We start from the raw sequence: 14202 nt of genomic DNA on the forward strand, positions 1-14202 counted from the left end.
TTTAATTTCAGGCACTTCCATATTATCATGTGCCAAGCTGGACGAAGGTTTCCTTATCATAATTATGACTTATATTTACAAGTGTGGAAGTAGTCATAGCAACTCCAATGTGACATGAACATGATAAAGTACTTCATTAAATTGTTGCAAAATTTGAAAACAAAACAGTCCTGCCTGTTGATTTACATTGGACAGTGGCCATTAAACATATAATTGATATGGTGTAACAAAGTCTGACTGATGACCATTGGTCTCATTATACTTCGCCCCACCTCTGTTTAAAGCAATGAGACAATACACATGCCTATAAAGGATATCCTTATATAAAAAAGCAAATCAAAACCAGCATGAACAAGGAAAAAGACACATTCTTTCACGTTTAAAGAATGGTTTTAGTTCAAATCTGTCAACCGTCAGGAGCTAAAATGAACATTGCAACCTGTTTTTCTTGCTGTAATGATTCCTCCTGTTCATACTGACCATTAGAAGATCATTCATAGTACACTTACAATGGAAGTGATGGAGGACTAAATCCACAGTCCTCCTTCTGTGTAATATAATGGATTTAAAAGTTGATGTGAAGCTAATATGAAGCTTCAGTTATCCAAATGAGTCAAATCTTCATCTTCTATGTTTCAACATTACAGTGTTTTAGTGGCAAAGTTCCTCTTTTTGTTACTATACTTCCACCACAGCTCAACAGGAAACACTAAGAGGGAATTTGATGCTAAAAAGACTGTAAATGTGTCAGATATCACTTGATATGAATAACTCACACTGATGAAGCTGATCATTTACTTTAAATGAGTGTGTGGATGGACCTGACTGCTAGTTTAAGACTGATTTAAATAGTGAACATTTCCTTTAAGTGACGTATTTCACTAACATGAAGTTAAACACCCACTCAGCTGTGAAGCTCAGACTGCTGCAGACTCATATAAGCTTCACATCCAAAGGAAAACCTCTTTACTGTTCATATACACACCTGACTTCTGGTTTAAGACACATTTTAAAAATTCTAAACCTGTCCCTAATGTGAACTAATTCAAGAATGCAAGATGAGGAATATGATTGTCTTTAAAAACATGATGTCACATTATAAACTTTTTTATTAACACTACATTTTGCTGTGCAGGAATTCACAAATTCACAGAAACGGCCCAAAACAAACACAGTATGGGCATTATCCACATTATCCAGGGTAATAACTGTTTCCTGCTCACAGTGTAGAGCGCCGAGTGCCTCTCAAAGTTCAGCTGTTTATTTTGGTAAGCTTCTTACACCCCTCCTAGCTCTGTTTGCACTGGGACACTTTCCTCTTCCTGTTTTGTGCCACAAAGCAGTCAAGCAAGTTTCCCGCCTTTACAGGTGAAACACATTGTAAAGTTACATGTAAAAGACAGCCAGGTTCTCAGATTGTCACATCTCCATTAATGCTGCATGTGGCAGATTTACATTTGTAGTTTACAGATTTGTACTCAACAAGTTCATTGCAGAAATCTGACAATGTGGAACCTACTTTATTATCTTACCTCAACGCTCTGACTTCTGGGTAAAAACTGCCCATTGGTCTGACTGCTGATATGGACCTGTCAGGCTTTGTTGTGGTCAGAGCTGTGGCCAAATATTGAGGTCATGAATCCAAATGAAAACCACCCAAGTATGTTTTATCCACTGAAAAGCTGTTTTTTTTATTAGGCAGCTGAGCCATATTTAATTATATTTCATGTTCATTTGATCTCCTTGGTCAAAAGTCTTCAACTGATTTTATTTATTTTGTCACTCTTAAAGATATTGTCTTAAGAATATCAACCCTCCATGTGTAAATGGTTTGTAACTACAGAGCATAAAACTTTTCCTCATGTCATTCAAGTCCCATATAACCACAAACAACAGAGAGGACTGACCTTTGGCTCTATAGTAGCCATGTTGTCCTATTCACAGTGTTTATATCACATATAATAACTGATCAAATAAGAGCAAAAATCAGAATGATCCTTTCAATAAGCATTTATCCTCTTGTATGTAATAACGGGTTGGACAGACAGTCTGAAGCTATCGGGGCCTTGCAGTAAAAGCCTCAGTGTGCAGTCAATTACACAGCACTACATTTCAAGGATACAGCTGTGTAGTGTGAAATGAATGCTGTGCAAACACAGTGGCCATTTCTGGACATATTAGCTGAAACCCAAGCAATCTGCTATGTTAGTGAATGCTAAGTGTCTCTGTATGGAATAACAGGAAATTCCTTGCTAGGTTTGTGTTTACCCTATGGTAATGGAGAGGAGGAAATGAAAAGCCTATTGGCTTTTAAATGGGAATGTGGGTCAGACAGAATTGGAGGATAAACGATGGTTTGCTCTCACAATAGTCTCTTCTTCCATCCACTGACCTGACTTCTTACACTGTCAGCCTCATTAACATCGCTCCATTTTCTGCTCCACTGTTTTCTATGAGAAAACACACACACACACACACACACACACACACACACACACACACACACACACAGTCTTTGTAGACGGGGATATCCCTTACTAGCCAAGGACTATGAAGCACACACATAAACACACATACACAGTTGCAAATAATAGCAGCTGCAGGCCGATAGCTAGTTTAGCCTGTTGCTGTTATGTCTCTCAGTGTCAGCCAACAGGATTTGTGTGAACTGACTTTGGAGCTCCCAGCTGATCATGAGCTCAGATGTTGCAGTGCTGGACAGGCCTCGGACCTCCAGTGGTCTGTGGCCTCAGGAGACAAACTCAGGAGCAAACTGAACAATAACTTCATCTGACAAAATTCTCCAGAAAGTAAATACAGAATGTGATTAGTGCTAAAATGGTTAGATGATGAAAATAAGTTCCAGTTACTCAAATGTGAGGAACCTCTTTTTCTCTGTTTAATATAATTATAAGTCTATATATTTATAAGACATTTGGGTTTTGGAGCTTTGAGCAACTGATACTATTGAGCTCATATCCTTTCATTATTCTAGTCAGAGTTGAGTGTGTGACATGTTCAAACATTTCTTTGAAATAACTGCTTACATAATGGAATAAAACTGTCAGAGAATATGAACAGCTGAGCAATAAGTCAAACTTTATTTTTAGTGTTTTATGTGACACAAGTCCTTTTTGTGTCCCAGCGCTAAATCTTTAAGTAAGATGTAGAAGAGTTAGAGAAGAAGAAACTCACATTACAGACAATAGTTTATATTAAATTAGAAAGATGAGGTTGGCATGTTTCAAGTAAATAAACCTTATATGATAAACTTAGTACATCATTAAATACACACGTATCCTGTTTGTCAAAGGCTTTTCAGTTTTTCAGAATAAGATGATTCATTTAATGTGGGTGTGTAGCTCTCATAAGCAGGCCCATTACTTTTACTATTACTACTTATACTCACATTCTACCTGCTATTCATCAGCACTGTCATTGTGAGCATGTTAGCGTGCTGATGTTAGTCTGAGGAGTCTCACAGTCCTGCATTCCTCAGCATAGTCTATGAAAATCTCATCTGGCTGTCCAAACACAACTCACCTGGCCAAATCCCTGATGTGTTTGAGATATGAGATACATGCAAATCTGACTGCAAAAATGTTTGATTTCATCTGTTAACACAGACATGAAATGAGCAGATCGGAGCCAACTGCTGGCAGAGAATGACTGTTTTTGTAACGTGAGTTCCAACCTTCCAGGCAGACCGCCTGTATTCAATCAACCTTGGCTGCAAACTCATTTAATCCGCTGCTGAAATTCTAAACTCCACCAAAAATTTGGTTCATACACACACACACACACACACACACACACACACACATGCACCAAAGGGCACTTGTGTTTGTGTGAACCTCCATCTGCAAGGTCCTTACTTGGGGACATGCTGAAACACACACACACCAACTGTACCTCATTTTCATGACAATCACATGCCTGGGTGGAAGTGTGTGTGTGTGTGTGTGTGTGTGTGTGTGTGTGTGTGTGTGTGTGTGTGTGTGTGTGTGTGTGTGTGTGTGTGTGTGTGTGTGTGTGTGTGTGTGTATTACAGCTCACAGTTTCATGAAGAACCAGTACTGGTTGGAGGCAGCAGGTCTGTTAGCAATTTCAATGCTGACAGAAACCAGTTTGGTTGCAGAGCTGAAACCAGACTAGACATTGGGTGTTCACCTGAAGTCACACACATACACACACACACACACACACATACACGCTCACTCATATGCAGGGGGAGGAAATGTTTTCTGACTTGAGTTGATTGAAAGCAGTTGTGGTCACAGCCTGATGGATGTGATGAGCTTGGAGAGAGGGATAACTGTCAGAGAAGGATGGATGGATTGACGTGTAGAAATGTGTGTGTAACATATGCATACAACTACAGCTAAAGCACTCTTACATATGTTCTGGTCACAAATTGAATTTTGCAGCAGTGTTTGTTACCTCAGAGGATCTTCATTCAAAGTATCAACAAAATGATAGCTTTCCACCTTTATTGCCAGAAGCTTCTTTAGTCGTCCATGTCGTCCACCTGACAGAAAATTAATTGTTGATTGAGCTAGCTCTTTTTATAAGTCTGTTGTTATTTGGCTCAGAACATCCCCCTACCCAACACAACACGGCATAAGAGACCACAGAGTCAAAGAAGGATCTCAGCAGTGGCCCTCACACACCAAACGATGCCAGCCTCCTCAGCAGATGTAAACGACACGGATCGTTCCTGTAAAGCGAGTCAGTGTTGTCTGATCAGTCCAGGTTATAGTTGAAGTGAACATCCAGGTACTTGTATGTCCTCACTCTCAATGTCAAGTTCCTGGATGTCCACTGGTGCAATGTTGGAGGGTTTTCTGTGGTGTTCAAGTTTAAACATGTTCCTGTGAATTTCTTTAAATTAAAAAATTCCAAAAAAAAACTATCAAACTTACTTTTTAGCATATGATAGGCTGATAAACCTTCACACACATTGATCTGTTACTTCAACTGGACTTCCTGGATTATGTTTCAGTTTAACCAGAAGCAGCATGTTTTTTAACAGACTGCCTGTGTTCACTCGCCTCCATTTCACTCCTCTCTCATCCTGACTATCCCCACCCCCTCGCCCCCACCCCCACCCTGCCTCCAAATTAACCTGATGTAAACTGACTTTCCAGCTGAGAAACCTTTGTAGTAATAATATGATGAGGAATTCAGGGACTGCATTCCAGATGTTTTGTCCTCTGTTCACAGTGGTGTTGCTGGGTGCTGCTGTCCCAGTAGATGGCATCATCTTCCCATAAATACAATTCCCACTTTTCCTCAAACAGTGCTGGGCACCTGTGGCTCTGGGCATCCATTGAGATAAGATAAATAGTTTAGGATGATGCTTTCCCAAACAGCTGATAAGGTTCACTGCTAGACTGTAAATTTACCAGAAAAATGTTTTACGTCATCCAGTAATATTATCTCTACTCTGACTTCTCTGGTAAAATTTAGCAAGAACTTCAGGTTCAGTCCAGTATCACTAATTTATAAACAGATATCTACATATGAAGGCAGAATCTGTAAGAAATGGGACAACATTTTAGTCCCAGAAGCATTCTGGTTCCTCACTCCATGTGGAGAGCAAACCAAACAATGTCAGAACCCACTGACTTATTAGCTTGTTAGCTTTTTTAAAATTTATTTATCATTTTGTTTGTCATTTTATGTTTTACAGACTTGATATCCATTATCCACAGGAAGCCCTGAAATATTATCTATTGCCTCCAGAAGTTAAATCATCTTCAGACAGATAGCTGTTGGACTGCTCACTAGAATAAACAAGATATCATCTCAAACTTTTGACCAGAGGCAGATCAGCTTGAGCCTTCAAAAGCCTTTAAAAGTATCAGTTTTGTTTCCAATTGCAAATTTAGTGGTAAAGTCTCATTTGTACTTCTGTGATGTTTTGAGCCAACTGACGGGAATACTCTGAGGGAAAGTACTGCTGATCTCCACCTCTCTGCTATCACTTTTCTCCACACAATACAGTTTTATGTGGGTGTTATGTTGGAGTTGGAGGAGAATAAGCTGTTAAAAACTCTGGAAGTTCCTCTGAGATAAACTGTTGCACAAGAGCCTGTGAGCATGTTTACAGCCTCTTCCTGACTCTGAACTGAAGGTATTGGCCTTGGACAGCGAGGCAGGAGGGAGAAAAATTGCCTCTTGCATTGGAATAGGCAGAACACTTCAGTGCAGGAATGTCCCATGTTTGAGTTTCATCCCTCAGGTTTATGATGAGTGTGTGTGTGTGTGTGTGTGTGTGTGTGTGTGTGTGTGTGTGTGTGTGTGTGTGTGTGTGTGTGTGTGTGTGTGAGAGAGAGAGAGAGAGAGAGAGAGAGAGAGAGAGAGAGAGAGAGAGAGAGGTCTTTGTCATGCAAATGAGTGTGAGTGTGTGATCAGGGAATCAAATAAAAACTCCTCAACCTGTTTTTTACCTCTATCATGTGAGCTGAGCTTGACACAGTGGCGCAGTGGACCGGGTTATGTAAAAGCACATTAATGCCAGAGAGGAGAGGGAGTCATCAGCTGTATGAACGCTCCCCTACACATAACAAGACACACCAACAGAGATACTGAAGATAATGTGATTAGGACAGAGGTTATGTGGGATTTCACCAATGCTGTCAAACTTTTAGTTCTGGATCTCTGCTGAAGCTCTCAAATTCAAAACATTATTCTTAACCACCTTTTCTTTCATGACATTTACAAAAATACTTCCAGAAACAGCATCCCTGTTACTCTGCAGAACACACTGTCAATAGTTTTCCTTAGAGCTATCACATAAATAGCTCTTAACAGTGAGCTAATACTGCTGAACTTATTTTTCAGTTCCATAAGCAGGAACATGGCTTCTATATAGGACACTGTGTGTATAATACTTCTGGGACTTTGGGGAGTTTAATAATACATAAGTAAGTTACACATGGAGGATACAGCTACAGCTTTTTTTTTTAAACTGTTTTTACACAAATTCATTTAGAATATAATCAAAATGATAAAAACTGGCATTTTCTACCAGAATACACTCCTTTCAGTGCAGACACGTCTTTGATAAAACACTGAGGATTTCATGTAAGTGGTTTTTTTGGTCACTTCTCAAAAATGTGGGTGGAGTCATGATGAGGGAAATGAACTTATGACCTCTGTGTTTCTGAAATGAAACAAAAGGAATTTCTTTAACCTCATATTATATTGGGGTTGAGGCGGAAACCTCAGAGACAGATCTCAAAACCCAAACAAATAAAACTGAAACTGTCTGCAGGTATAGATAGATGGCTGGCAAAGTACTGAACCTGTACAGATAGAGAGATCATTTCATTTACATATCTGTGTCTAAAAAAACAGATTAACAGCTGTGCCTTAATCAAATGGAAATATTCTAGATATATGTCTTATCCATTATTTGCTATGAATTCCCCCAAAACACAGATTGACAAATACAGTGTGGTATTTTTGGCAAACTTTGGGATCTCCACTAAAATTGAAAAGAAATGTTTGTGGGTTTAAAGGATGCTTGGGCAGAAGACAGACACGAGTCTTTATGATTTGGGCATCCATGTAGACAACTCACTGTGAAGTTGTTTCACTCACACACACACACACACACACACACATACACACACACACACACACACACACACACACACACACACACACACACACACACACACGGCTGCACATCTGAGAGAAGGCAGAAACCAACATGTAAACCATCTGACCCCCTCAGGTCAGATCTTCCCACGCTCTGCACCCAGATGAAAAAGTGAAATGAAAATGTTTGATTCTCCACTTGAGTAAATGTACTAATGATAGATGCAGGCCTTCCTCTTTTCTCAGGGTTGGCACGGGGCCATCCTAGAGATGACACCAACATGTGTGGCCTTTCATAATCAAAAATAGACACAGGCCTTTTGATGGCTGGTGTCTGTGTGAAATTAAGACAACAATGATTTATGTGTTTATAAGTCAGCACAAGTAATTGGGATACTTGTTCCCTACCTGGAAATACAATCAAAGAATAATTGTGGTTCATTACAATAGTTTTGAACATTTCTATTTATATTATGTTTGAATTGTGATGCAATTGATTTACAACAGACAGTTTGGGTAATACCTTTACTCTTCACTTTTATTTTCACTTTAAAATAGATTTGTCAAACCTGTCTGATAGTCTGACTGCTCCTTTTTATTGACTCATTAGGATTCCTTTTTAGTGACACCAGCTACTAACTTGGTGAATAGCATGTTGTTATTAACAGATAATGAATGGCTAAAACTACAAAGAATGAGACTCAACTTGTATGAAACCAGATTTATGATTTAAAGCAGGTTTAACCTGAAATAAACCTGAACAGTTAAATCCTGTTGAAACCAGGCTAATACTATGTAATAATAGATAGAGCTTTCACTTATTTACCATTACTCCTTAGTGCAGTTGTAGCCTCAGTATGACTGAAAACAAGCAGTCCATCAGAGCAGGTCTAAAGGCAAAATTCTTATTTGTCCTAAACAGCCAATTTCAAAGCTTGGGCAGCCAGCCAGCCATCACAGAGACAGGTATGAAGGTAGCACTGCACATTAGTAGTTACTCTCTCCTTGTGGCTTGTTTGTACACACAAAAAGTGACAGAAGTAATTGTGTGAAGAATGAAAAAAGAGGCCTGCTTCCACACTCCTGGCCCATCACTGTGTAAGGCAGCTGGCTGGAAAAGGGAGTAAAATAGCAGGAAACCTTGTGAAAGGTAGTTTCAAGTGCTGTGAAATGACAAAAGAATACTTTCTCCTTCTCTCTATATTTCACACATTGTCTTTAGCTCACAGATTCATTTAAAGGTAACCAAGCTTTACTGTGCTACAGTGTAGTTATCTTCCACCTCACTAACCCTGCCATGCTTCAGTGGACCATAACATAACATTTTCTTATTAATAAATTCTACAGTGACTAACTACTGACGTAACACAATAGTAATACAACCCACATCTTTGATTCTATTTATGTCATTTATATTCCTGCCGTCTAGGAAGGTTGTAAATCCCCTGGCTCTATGTTATATGTCTTCTCTTTAGAATCAAAGAGTTTCCCACCGTTCACATGCCATACATGCAAATGTTCTCTCTTTTCTTTTTTCCCCTTGTGGTTTGCCCCTATGCCCTTTTGCAGCCTCCATCTATATCCAGCCTCTGTAATTATGTCAATGTAATATTTGTATTTATAGGCAGCTGCCACAGTGCTCTGGCAGCTGCTGTGTCCCAGCTGGGAAGCATCAGTTTGATGCAGCAGACTGGGCACCCAGGGTTCTGGTCTGGATGGGACCAGCTACTGATGATAGCTCACCTGTTGCTAAACCTCTGAACCATGGACAATAACAAATAGTCCACATGCATTGTACATTGTTTTATTTTCCCCAAATTACCCCAGATATGTTTGGTATCTTTGGAATTTGAAGTAAAATTCTGAACTGTCTGAACAAGGTTTTCAACCTGGGTATTAGGACCTCTCTGTGGGTAACATAGGGCTGAGGTTCTACATGTTTTTGGCTTGTTACTTTATAGCAAATCAATAGCTACTCACAGCTCCCTGCAGGTTGCATGTGTCTGTTATTATTAGTTATGAATTTTGCATCTTCTTCTTAGCTATTGTGTGTTATTAATCATCTTCTGACTCTGGATCACCAGGTTGGGAACCTCTATTTTAGTGAGTGGCAAGCAATATCTGACCTGCTGCTATATTCAGGATCAATAAAGACTAATAGTATCATACCATGTAATATATTCTCAGCTCTCTCTCTCCAGACCTTTGACAATCACACTCAGGACTCAGAAATCATGTTGTTCAATTAGTTTAATATGTACAATTAAAATAAACTATTTACATTATATAAAACAGTTTTTTATTTACAATGTAGTACATTTCTTCAAGACACAAACAAACAAGTCTTAAAGCCAAAGACTTTGTAGCCCTTTGTCAATCAGGTGGCTTTGAGATGGCATGCACTTCTGTGAGACTTCTACTGTAAAACCCTGACTTCAAATGCTAGTAGAAAACAGACAGACTCACAGACTCACAGACACAATATTCAATTCAAGCCTTTAAAGAGGACAGAATGAAAGGCAGTTTTAGGAAAAAAACATTGTCTCAAAGCTTATTTCATGTGCTGTTTACACTTACAATATAACACACAGAATCAAACTTTGGTTGTTTCTAGCCAGTGGAGAATATGGCACTCGTAAGATGTGTAATAAAATGTTATAAAAGGCACTAATGGTAAAAATACAAAAAAACATTGCTCTTCAAAGGATTGTCTGCTTCCAGTTGCTTCAGTGGCATGTGCCTGACATGTTGAGTGGAATGTTCCTTTTATTTTTTGTTGTTTACATAAACAACATTCCATACAAAAAGTAGTACCAGCTACATTGTTTAGTCTGAACAGAATTCATCTGTTTCTGTCATATTTGTTTTGTTTTACTCATTATGTGTGGTCATGTTTGTTTGTCACTTGTCTCATTTCAGAAAATAACTTTAAATAATTTCTTTTACAAAATATAAGACGGCATCTATGTTGATGCTCCTTTTGCCCCAATGAAAAATCACTATAATATTCCTATAATATACCTGTCGGTATTACAGTATAGTCAATAGTGGCCTCATCATACTGTATTGCAGTTTATCCTGCAGTGGTACCACTATTAATACTCCTATAGGCATTTATGGCTGTGATACATTTGCATAGCATTCTTCTATAGCTGATCATAGGATTATTATAGGTCTTTTATCAGGCTAATGCGGTGCATACAAGTCCTTGTCTTCTGTCTTTTCATCCCTGGAGACTGTCCTCACATGTGTCTTTTCATGTGCAGGGCCAGATGATCAGACCGGGAGAAAGCCCGTTCACACAGGTGGCACTGGAACGGCCGGTGTCCGGTGTGCTTCCGGAAGTGACGTGTTAGCTCATCAGAACGAGCGAACTTCCAACCGCAACCCTCCCAACTGCAGTGGTATGGTTTCTCTCCTGTAGGACAAAATAACACAACCGTGATTAGCATCATAGTTTACAGCCAGGTCATGAAGGAATGATGAATAGAAACAGTGCATGGCATTCATGTGCAGAACCTACCTGTGTGCGTCCTGAGGTGCGCCTTCAGGTGCGAGCTCTTGGTATATGTCTTCCCACAGCCGGCGAAAGTGCAGGTGTGTGTGGCTGTGCGTTTCCTCGGCCAGGACCGGCGACCTCTTTTTGGCTTGGTGTCCATCATTTCCAGCGGGGAAGACGGTGGAGTGAGCAGGACCCGCTGGCCGGCCGCTGGCTGCTGCTGCATGCCCATGGTCGCGTCTTCCCCAAACATACCGGAGAACTGGTGATGGTGGTGCGCCCCGGGGAAAGAAAGCTGAATCCCGGGGTGCGGGTGAGGAAATCCCGCGGGTGCGCTTCGATGGTGAGGGTGGAAGCTCTGAGGGAATGTCAGCGAGGTGGAGTTGCACATCTGCTGCTGGTGGCACTCTGAGCTCATCAGGTCGTCCGGGCTGAGTGGCGGCGTCATGCTGCCCACGGCGGCCTGCGGGGAGTTGGCCAGCCGCGGGTGCTGCTCGTATGACATCATACAGGAGACGTTCCCTTCATGTTTGATTTTGGTGCAGCTTTGAGGCACCAGACCCATCACAGGTCCGTACGTGTCCATGGAGGCTGGCTCCACTTTGATGTTCGGATGCTCGGGGAATAAATCCTGAGTGGTCTGGAAAGGCGAGGAGCTGATCAAGAATCTGCCTTGGATGTTGGAGCTGTTCCCGGGGAGGAAGCTGGTATCCATGTCAGAGCGAAGGAGCTCGGCCATCAGACTGTTGTAAGGCGGCGGAGGGCTGTTCATGTCTGGGACAGAGGTGTAATTGGCTGGCTGTTGTTGCTGCTGGTGATACACGGGCGCCCCGGACTCCTGGGACCGGTAGGACTCTGCCCCCGTCCCGGAGGCTGGCGCGCTGTCGGAGCTGGTGGTGTTCGCGAGAATAAACTCAAGATCCAAGAACTTATCCAAGTCCTCGTCGTCTTTTCTGCTCAGGCAGCTGCTCTCAGTGTCGGGGACAATGCTGTTCATGTTGCCCTTCCACCTCTGGAGCGCGGATGAAAAGAGAATTGGTTTACTTCAAAGTGTCAAGCTTTTTTTTCTTCACAACCCTTTCAAATAACTCGTTAGAATAATTTACCCGCGCAGATAAATATGTATAAAACAGGGCAAAAAAAGGTCAGAGAGGGCTGTATATTAGCAAGCCACTGAAACTATTTTAAACTGTAAAAAGCACAATTTAACTATAATTACACATTTCAAACTTTGTAAAACATTTCTAGCAAACACATACATTCTGATGTGACTGCCTGATAGCAGCAAAACACATGAAATGATGATTATTCATAACATCACTATTTATATTCAAAACAAGCGTTAAACAGTGCTACTTACATCTTCCCAACATTTCTCCTTATGGTTGGCAAATGTAGAGATTGATGGTAAAATGGTCCCACTCAAGGCCATTTCCATGCGTTATAAAAAGTAGAAAAAAAACGTCCCTAAATATTGAGAAAAGACAATTTCTCAGTTCTAAAGGAAATCACTAGAGTCCACTGAGTCTCCAGAAAAAGCTACAGAGCGCGTCGCTTCTTCTGCCGTCCGATGAGCTGTTGCTCTTCACTCATGTGCATCTGTGCGCCTGGAAGGAGCTGCTTTTCTTATAAATATTGTTCGCTGCCCAGATCTGACCAATGCAAGGCTGGAGGAAGGAAGCGCGTCCAGGATGAGGACGCTGCGCACTGGCCAGCCCCCCTAAATTTAGCCTCGGTATAAAAGTCCGAGTTTCCCTGCGAGTCAGAGACAGAGAGCTTGTGAGAGAGTTAGCGGGCGACTGGTGCGGAATGCTCTCTGTGCTCCGCTGCGGGCAGCTACTTAACCTTCTCCGGGAAAAGGAGACACGCCCCTCCGCCAAACCTATCCAACAACTGGCAGGGCAGTGAGGGAGAGACCGCCTCTAAACCAGCACCACTAAGACATAATAAGCAATTAACACTCTGTAAGAAAAGAGCAACGAAAACGATACTAGAGGGCACACAGGCTTTACACAAAAAGGAAGAGAGATGCTGCAGGTGCCATGCGTATTAAGCATTTGGGTACAGTGCGCTATTACGCACACTCATAATACAGCACTATCTTCCACCATTATCGTGTTCCAAAGTGGTTGGCTTCATTTATTTATTCTCAGTGTAGTTGGACACATGACAATAAACAATCTTGTGGATGTATACAAATGCTGTCCCTTAAAGGTGAAATATCTCTGTTAGAGAAATTCTGTTACTGTCAGAAGATGAAGCGGTAACCTACTGAGAGCTGATGTGTGTCTCTGCTCACGATGGAATCCAAAGTTTGGCACCATTTTTCTTCACCAAACCTACCCATGTCTCCGTTCCTCCGCAGCTCAACGAGCAGCGCAGGGTGATTTTCTGCTGCAGGCTGCAGCCACCAGGCGCCAGCTGCATCTCAGCTTTTCTCCAAATACTCCACACCACGCAGTGAAGACATTCAGGTATTAATAAGGAGGCTCTCTGGTAATCACACACAGACATAGCAAGGTCAATGGACCCGCTCTCCGGTATAATTCATCAGTGAGTAATCTTGGCAGCAGTTTGTAAACAGAAAGTTATTGATTCGACTCTGGTCATGAAGGAAGGTAGCCTCAGCTGTTCCAGTAGCCAAAAACATTAACACATATCAGTGTTGCTGAAAAAAATGACAAAGCATTATTAATACACTGAAAATGTTAAAGTGAAACAGTAAAGCACAACATACTGTACTAAAAGCATTCATTTTGCAGAACAACTTTTTGTTTGTTCTGCTTGATTTTCTCCCCCATGAGTAGATTAACCTGCAAGTTAGAAAAACACAAAATTATGTAGGGGTATGCTGCATGTAAATGTTGACACAAATAGTCAATAGATAGTAAGTCCCCACTTATCATACAGGGTGTTACTGACTCAACAATTATCATTCCAGTTCACATGCCTGGAAATAAACCTGCAGGGAAGAAAGCTTTACCTCATCTGACCCGCGGAGCTCTCACTTCACTTTCTTTCACTTCACGTATCTTTCTCTCCATTCACAACTAAATATAAATCTACTGTGTGTGAACAGCTTCACCAGATACTTA

At 41.1% G+C, this 14202-nt stretch overlaps 1 protein-coding gene across 1 annotated transcript; it reads right to left on the reverse strand.

The window, feature by feature from the left end:
- Nucleotides 1-9843: 9843 nt before the first annotated feature.
- On the reverse strand, nucleotides 9844-12902 carry LOC128361340 (Krueppel-like factor 2). Its single transcript, XM_053321766.1, has 3 exons — nucleotides 12468-12902; nucleotides 11132-12119; nucleotides 9844-11026 (listed from the first exon to the last, which is right to left on the reverse strand). Exons 1-3 carry the CDS (start codon nucleotides 12543-12545, stop codon nucleotides 10851-10853), a joined length of 1242 nt encoding a protein of 413 aa, XP_053177741.1. The 5' UTR covers nucleotides 12546-12902; the 3' UTR covers nucleotides 9844-10850.
- Nucleotides 12903-14202: the final 1300 nt, after the last annotated feature.

This window comes from Scomber japonicus, chromosome 7 (assembly GCF_027409825.1).
Source record: "Scomber japonicus isolate fScoJap1 chromosome 7, fScoJap1.pri, whole genome shotgun sequence".
In the NCBI taxonomy this organism is placed as follows: domain Eukaryota; kingdom Metazoa; phylum Chordata; class Actinopteri; order Scombriformes; family Scombridae; genus Scomber; species Scomber japonicus.